Source organism: Crinia signifera, chromosome 5, assembly GCF_055691185.1.
Source record: "Crinia signifera chromosome 5, ASM5569118v1, whole genome shotgun sequence".
NCBI classification, from domain to species: Eukaryota; Metazoa; Chordata; class Amphibia; order Anura; family Myobatrachidae; genus Crinia; species Crinia signifera.
This window is the reverse complement of record NC_139221.1, coordinates 99,113,924-99,122,479: the sequence shown is the minus strand read 5'-3', so window position 1 is coordinate 99,122,479 and position 8,556 is coordinate 99,113,924. Positions and strand designations below refer to the sequence as shown.

General features: G+C 41.2%; 1 protein-coding gene across 11 annotated transcripts in view; it reads right to left on the bottom strand.

Moving 5' to 3' along the window:
- Positions 1-3,423: 3,423 nt before the first annotated feature.
- The window catches only part of C5H18orf63 (chromosome 5 C18orf63 homolog), a 125,294-nt gene continuing 120,161 nt past the window's right edge, over positions 3,424-8,556 (bottom strand). For 4 of the 11 annotated variants that reach the window (XM_083187742.1, XM_083187737.1, XM_083187738.1 and 1 more), the window contains one exon: positions 6,414-8,316. In XM_083187742.1, the coding sequence (XP_083043868.1) occupies positions 8,194-8,316 (123 nt within the window). In that variant the 3' untranslated portion in view covers positions 6,414-8,193. Of the gene's footprint in view, positions 3,706-6,413; positions 8,317-8,556 lie in introns of those variants that run through there. The other 7 variants (XM_083187734.1, XM_083187735.1, XM_083187733.1 and 4 more) reach the window with 4 other exon arrangements.

The window sequence follows — 8,556 nt, the reverse complement described above, 5'->3', positions numbered from 1 at the left end:
TTACTGTTGTTTAATTAATATTCCTTTATAATCATTTTTATTCTTAAAGAGATACAAAGTTTGAATTCTGACTGTTGAATTGATGTCGGAAATGGACAAAAATTCGACATTCCGACAGTCTGAATAATGATTGAATACCCCCATATAGGTATAGAGAGAGGTAATCTCTCTACTCTCAGCCTAAATAATGATTGAATACCCCATATGGGGATAGAGAGTGTTACTCTCTATTACGGAACTAGGAGTGGAGTGTATGCTAGTTTGAGAAATATATCTTGTATGTTCACACAATGCATATCCTCTTAAACCAACCTTATGCCTTGTACCCATTTCAACTCCATATGCACTTGCAGCTGAAAAGATGTAACTGAGCTGTAATGGGGGATATTCACAGGTAACACTATATACAGTATATCGGTAAAAAAAAAACAAAAAAAACATTTAGCTCTGTGCACACAATAAACCTTATTTTGATTTAAATGCACGGGGGGCCGATGGTGTGCATCTGCGCATGTGCAGGGTACGTGCACCCACGGCGAACATTCTGTTTGCTGGGTGCACGCACACTACACAGCGGAATAAGGTCCAATGTGCAAAGCAATTACGGCCAACTTACTTTTAACTTTGTATCACCCAACTGTCCCGATTACAACCGGACAGTGCCGCTATTTGGAGACTGTCCTGCTGTCTCTCCCGCAGGTGGCAATGTTCCATGGGTGGGGGTTGGGGGTAGCCAGAGATCACTGTGAACGTTGAAGAGATGCCATGCGCAAGCTCTCCTCTCTTGATCTGCTTGCCATACACTAGACCAGGGATATCCAATTCCAGTCCTCGAGAGATACCAACAGTTAACTTTTTCCAGGTCTCCTCACAGAATCATAAGTGGCATAATTAGCTCCACCTGTGGATCATTTATAATGTGTCAGTCAGTAATGAGTGCACCTGTGCCCCAGCTGGATGATCTAGAAAACATGAACTGTTGGTAGCTCTCGAGGACTGGAGTTGGCTACCACTGCACTAGACCAACTTTCATCCAACTATGCATGTTGGCTGGATGGAATAAAAATCTGGTAATGGATGAGAACAAATGTAATTTGTAATTCAGTAATTTGCTCCCAAAATCTGGAAATGGCCAAAAACCGTTGGTCAGACGGTACTGTAGTTGAACCGGTTTGATTTAAACAATTTGACTGAATGTTTTTGTCCATTTTCCTGGGTTTGTAAGCAAATTGCTGATTTTCTCCCATACAGTACCAGATTTTCAGTCCAACCTACCAGTTGCATGATGCGATGAAAGTTGGTCTAGTGTAAGGCCAGCATTACTCTGATGGATTGCATATGTACAGCAGGGGGCCCCACTCCACTGAACAGTCCTGTACTTTCCAACATCAGGGAAATCAGAATTGAGTCTGGGACATGGCTGTTTCATAGTGGGCATGGCCATCCTGTGATCTGTGTTTTAGAATTAATTGGGATTATGCAGAATAAATCAGTATGGTCTGGAGGAATGTAATACCCTTTCACACCAGAAAATGCAAGGACTTATACAGTCCAGGGATCAAGTAGGAACATTCCCAGGTTGGCCCCTTTCACACTAGCCTAGTCCCTGCATTTTCTGGTGTGAGATTGTCACGCCTGAGGGTGGGAGCTGACCCTGGGAAGCCTCAGTCGTAGAGGCAGGTGTATTAAAACCTGGGAGCCCGTAAAGGGTCTTAGACATCCACTCACACATAAAGGAAGGCCCAAAGGTGTGAAATAAATCAAAAAGTTTTTATTGAAGTAAACACGAAGACAGTGGTACTTTAACGAAGAACTGAAGACTATGGAGAACAACACGGGAAACGGACTTGGAGAACAAACAAACTTTGAAGATTTGAAGAATAAACTGGAACCGGATTACAAGGAGATGGCTTGAAGGCAGCAGTAGTGGAAGCTGACCAGGGCAGCAGCAATGGATGCTGACTGGAAACATATGATGTGTAGACAGCAGTAGTAGAAGCTGACCAGGACAGCATGAATGGATGCTGACTGGAAACAGCAGGCTTGGATGCCGACGAGAAATGGATGACGTGTAGATAGCCTGGAGGCAGTAGTAATAGAAGCTGACCGGGACAGCCGGAATAGATGCTGATGGGAACTGCAGGCTTGGAGACTGCCTGGAAGCAGCAGGAGACAATGCAAGAGCAAGTCAGGCTGTGCTGGAGCTGGTATTAGCAGTAGGACCCAGAAACATCCAACTGAATGGTTGACAATGGAAGCTCTGACAGAGTCCAGGACTCCTCCCAGCACTCTTATACCTGCAGGTAGGAGAAGGATTGGCTGGCTAATAACCAGGAGGGAAGCTGCATCGGATTGGCTGGTAAAGTCCATGTGACACTGGTAATTATGGTTGCACCCATGTTTGTCTATGGAGGGAAAGTCTGTTTGCTTGCTGCATGGCTGAGGCCTATAACAAAAGTAGTAACGAGCTGTAGTGGGCTGAGGCATTAGGCACGACTTGCTGCACAGCTGCAGCATCAGGTAATCACTGGAATGAATGTGGGAATCTGTGCTGTGATCTGCACACAAACAACACTGAATATATATAGACCTGGAGCACAGTGACAGTCTGGAGAGACACTTTACAGGTAAAAATAGTGTTTGTTTTACCTGGATCGTGACAGAGATAAACCATCCACCACTGATAGGAGTCTCTGTGAGTTGTAAGCTGGACAGCACTGTAAGGATGACTGTGGCACTGTGCCCATGCAACCCGCTGCTGCTAGTCCCTGGACCCCCCACCACCTATGTGCAGCAGCAGAGCCAGGCAGCAGCATCCAGGCAGTGGGGATCCGGGCAGTGGCAGCTGGGAGCTTGTAGCGATATTTGCCGGGCGGTGTGGCGGGAAGCACTGCTGAATTTGAAAAGACTGGCCGGACGCTGATTGGCTGAATTCAGCCACAGCAGCAGGGGTATGGGTCATAGGGTCAACTCTATAAATGTCGACATACATTACGTCAACCATTAAAGGCCAACAGGGCTTAGGTCAACACATGAAATAGGTTGACATGGCTCAGCATTAAGTCGATAATGGGAAGGTCGAAAGTCAAAATAAGTTTTCCCATTTTTTGTCCCGAATTTTGACATAAGTCGACATGAACCCCGTATGAGTGTTCCGCGTCCCCTTGCATGGCTCGTTGCGCTCTCCATGCTTTGGACACGTGCCTCGCTACTCTCGGCACACTATAATATTTACCCTACATGCCCTAGTGGATGGTAGGGTATGAAATACCGCCTGTCGGCAAAAGTCGTCTTGAAATAACCTTTTGACTGTTGACCTTTCCATTGTGGACCTAATGCTTGTGTTGACCTTTCGACCTTAGCCATGTTGACCTATTTCATGCGTCAACCTAAGCCCTGTCGACCGTTAGTGGTCGCCCTAATATAAGTCGACCTTCATAGTGTTGACCTAGCGACTGTATCGCAGCAGCAGTCCGGGGAAGCTAGAGTAACATTACTGGCCCTTACTCCAACTTTGCAGAGACACGGCAATACGCTGTTCTGCTTTTAGTAAAATGTGTTTTGTTTCAGATAACATATCGGCTGTACACAAACCTCAGCTTTTTTTTCATTTCTGAACAAGGTCATTGAAATGCATGTGATTCACCTTCAAAGCTTGTTTTAAGGGGTAATGAGAGATGATTTTAGCATTTGGCCTGCAGTCACCTGTAATTCAAAACATACGTGAATGAACTACAACTAGATTAAAAGGCTCCAGCCTAAATTAACTTTGAAATTTTAAACATGGGGCTTACCAGTCTGTCTAATGGAACAGAAACTAGAAAATGAAAACATACAGTATTTATTATGTTTTTTTGTATTTGAATTTTTTTTTCTAAAAAAAAAAATCGACTTTATTTACCAACTTTCTGACCTTTTGCTGCTTTGAAGAGGAAATAGAAAACTAGGAATCTATATTCATAAGCCTTTAATGCTGCTGATACAGTATTACTATGTTTTACAACTAAACTAGGTTTGGATAAATTACAATCACAAAAAGCCTAATTTGATGAGAAGCAGAAGGGGTGTGACCAGTGCCATGTAGACAAGTAGACCCACTACACTATAAGCCCCAATGTACAATAAATGCACCATTTTGTGTGACAAACAGAAATTCAATTTAACACTTATGATTTATGGCCATCTGGTGGTTGGTGATCATCATGTTGCCATGCCTGTTACTCTGGCCCCACGGGGGAACAATGGGGTTGCCCCCTAGGTCTTGTGTGGCAGCAGAACTCGCGCACCCTTAGTTATGGCTCCAGCCTACATAATGATATACAGGTTTCCCTTATCCGTATATATCTGTTATCCAAATTATTCAGAAAACCATAGTTTTTGGAATGTCCTTTTTTTCTTTGGTGCTAAAAGCACTACTGTGATATATGTAATTGGTACTACTGGGGGCATGATAAGTAACTGCCACTAAATATGTGCAAGTTTGTGTGTATTTTATGTGTTTGATGTTTTTACACAACATAAATGCATTTTGTGTTCACACATCTGTCCGATAAAAATATTCTGAAATACGGAATAATCTGTTATCCAAAATGATTCTGGTTCTGAGCATTTTGGATAAGGGATACTCAATCTGTGCTGTAAAACTTTGTACAGCAGATGTATTTTCCTGTGCTGGGCAACATGATCCAAGGAAATTGGAAAGGACAAAAAACCTTTAAATGGGAAATATTTGAGCTGATTTAATTTGTATCAGCTATCATTTATCGATGCACTTTGCAGGATTTACTTGATAACAAACACGATTTTATTCGAGTTTTGTTCATAATATTCCTTATATACATAGGGGCTACAATGATTATGCTAATATACAGCCACATTTTTATTGTTTTCTATGGTACTTATTGCCTAGCACGGCGCCCACGATCTAGATTGTATGTGTCGGGCTGATATCTCAAGCATTGCATGCATCTTATGTGTTTGTAAGGCATAAGATGCATGAGATGATACAATCGACGAGATCGACGAGATTTTTACATCTCAAGCATTGCATGCATCTTATGTGTTTGTGCGGCATAAGATGCATGAGATGATGCAATCGACGAGATTTTTACATTGGAATCAATGTGAAATGGTCCCTGAGACCCAATTTTACATTTATTCCAATGTAAAAAGCCCCCAAAACCCCAATTTTCATTGCTAACCCCCCTCATGGGTGAAATGGCCCCCCCCATTGTTAACGCCACCCCACTATTGACGCCAAACCGAAGCGTGGCGAGCGCAGCGGTACGCGTCCTCCGACCTTTTCATACCCCCACTATCCACGTCAGCATGGAGTTGATCTTATATGGTGGCGAGCGCAGCCAGCCACCGAGCCCGAAGTGTGGCGAGCGGACGCGGAATACATGTGAAGTAGTCCACGTCCCCTCGCGGGGCTCGCCACGCTTCGGGCTCGGTGGCTCGCTGGCTTGCCACACTATATATAATCAACTCCACGCCAACGTGGATAGTGGGGGTATGAAAAGGTCGAAGGACGCGTACCGCCGCCCCTCGCGGGCTCGCCACGCTTCGGGTTGGCGTTGATAGTGCTGGTGGCGTTAACAATGGTTATTGGGGCTCACAAATTTTTTCTTATAGCATCTTATGGATCTCATGCATCTTATGAATGCATAATATCATAATGAGATCCATACAATTAAAAAATCGTTTCAATTGTATTGATTGTATGCCTTAAGTAAGGCATACAATCAATGAGATGGGAGCCGTGCTAGGAAATAAGTACCTTTTCTATTTATATTGGTTGGTATGCAAAAGTTAAATTAAAACTGATATGAACTCCAATCTCAGTGTTTGTATATGTTATAAAGTTATGTTTAGGTGGACTAATAGTGCCTGCAATTGTTTTTATTGCACCAAAACAGTCTGTCACTGGAACCATTACTACAGCAGAAAGTTATCATCTCACCCCTAAGATTTCCACAATGAATGTGGGATTCATTTAAATATATTAATGCAATTCAGAATATGAGTTTACCACCTTCTGATGATCATATAATTAATATGAGCGTAGTATACAAGCTCTACAGTACTTAAAGTCAGGGTCGACCCCAAATGGTTAATAGTAATAAGGTCGACAGGTACAAAAGGTTGACAGATAATAAGTCGGCAGTGGTTACATTTATCTGGTACAAAAGTTTGACTGGGTCAAAGGTCGGGAATATTTTTGTGTTTAGAACGGTTTATCATTTAACTCTTGTTTAGGTAGCTTAATCATACATTCAACATTTGGTGATTTATTGTGTAAATCTGTTAAATATAGATATACTGTAGCCAATATAAATTATGCATTTTTTTTTGTTTATGTACTATTTTATATTCTTAGAATATTCTTAGTATAATCCTGTTTTTAAACCTCCATTGATATTCACTCCATCATGTGCAATTTATTGGTTTAATACCTCTATAACATATTTTAACATTGAGTAAAATGGGGTCAAAATTAAATGGATTTTTATTTGGATATTTGACAATGTAATGTATACAAACACATTGACAGCTGCAACCAAAATCAAACAAAACACATGTATTATTTTGTGACACCGTTATCTATAATACTGGTACACTACCAATTTTCCGCCAACTGATGGTCCGTCACCTCTTTTAATTTAGACATATATTCTGCACATTGGCACCGCACACACTTCGCACAAGTGTTAATAGTATGGCTTCCAAGTACAATGCAAGTGACGGTGTAATTGATGTTGCTATGGCTTCTGAGGACAGTGCAAGTGTCAGTGGTGCTAATATGGCTGGGATGCCACTGCCAGGATGCTGTTGTACATGTACTGAAAATCAGGACAGTTGGGATGCATACTGAGTTTGATTGTTTAACTAATATTAAGCTGTAACATTTATTGCTTTAGAAATGTACTGAAGGTCCTACATGTAAAAAGTTACCTCTTTTAGTCTGGCAAACAGATATTCCAGGAATCAAGGGTGTTGGAAAAGCAACCTGTATTACGTATATCAACAAAAAGCCAGTCATTTAACAACTCTGGGCTTAACAACCATGAACTAGATGCTACAGATACATACACACACACTCATATATCTAATGAACAAATAAATATTGTTTACATTACTGTAGTTTCTCCTTTTGCATTTGTTTTTTGGGTGTTTCTGTGATGTTAATTACAATGCTTGATACTCATATAGAGATATCCAGTTTATTTATAGGGACTCAGAGCATTCAATATTCTATATTACCTGTAGCCTGGGATTCTTGGGCTCACACCTATTAATTGTAATTTGAATTTTCTGGACAACTGAAAATGTCCTTTTTTATTTTATTGACCACACATTTTGCCATTAGACAAGTGTATACAATACTTAATAATAGATGTATTAGCATGTTACAAAGAAATGTTTTTGAACATCATAAAGGATATTAGAAGTTTATTTTCTTTCAAAAGCTTGTAATTGTATATTTCAATAAAATTAAGAAAATGTCCATAAACTTGTGTAACTATTAGAACGTTTTCTTATTATAGTAGTATAATTAGTATAATCGGGCAAATATTTTTCAATATCATCACATATCCTAAAAAGCTGGGTCTATTCATCAAAACACACCAGTGGCATGTTCCTGCTCCTATCACATTTTGTGAAAACTGAATCAGCAACAACACTAGGATACCCGAACCAGACCCCAAGACTTTTATGCAATACCAAGGAGGTGATGAACATCTGTCCCACAGATTAACATACATCGAATTTTATACAACCGTCACTTGACTCCGGGGGACCTTTCAGTCTGAAGCGTGAGTTCATTCTGCACCTATAGGACCCTGCACTAGTGAATGGACATTTTTGCATCCGGGACATAATGTATCACCCGAAAATAGAATGCCAGAATTAGGAGGTCATAATGGGAATGGGACTTTTTCCAGTTGCAGACCCATTACTTGAGAAGGGAGTATTTATTCTAAATGTAGGGGGTTATTCTGGTTCACTCACAAAGGTACAATCACTCAAATCTAACTCTCTTTGCACATGTTACACTAGCCCCACCTGCAGTGCATATGGTTTTTTCCATTAGAGAGTGAATTTGCCTAAGCAAGTGAACCAGAATAACCCCTTGAATGCCTCTAACACCCCCCCCCCCCACACACACAGATTTACTATAGGCTAAATTGCTTAGGATTCCTGTAGAAACTGCATGATTTTTGTCACCAGTTGCTCTTTTTTGTCTCTGGCCTTGGTAGAGATCCCGTGCTGCTTGAGCCAGTCCTGTAGAGTAGCATTTTTCAGTGTAAATAACTGCAAATAGAAAATATCACAGTAATGTAGTATTATCTTTGATACTTCACACAGCTTGCCAAACAAACCTACTGTACTTCACCTAACATACCTGTCTTTTAACCCCAGATACCTCTTTACTGCAAATAACTCAGTACTCCTGGAGTGTTACCCAGACCCCATTGAATCCTGGTATCAGAACTCATCTACCATCTTTGATTGGGATCCATCCAAACCAGCCCTTTATTTGAAAGCTCCACG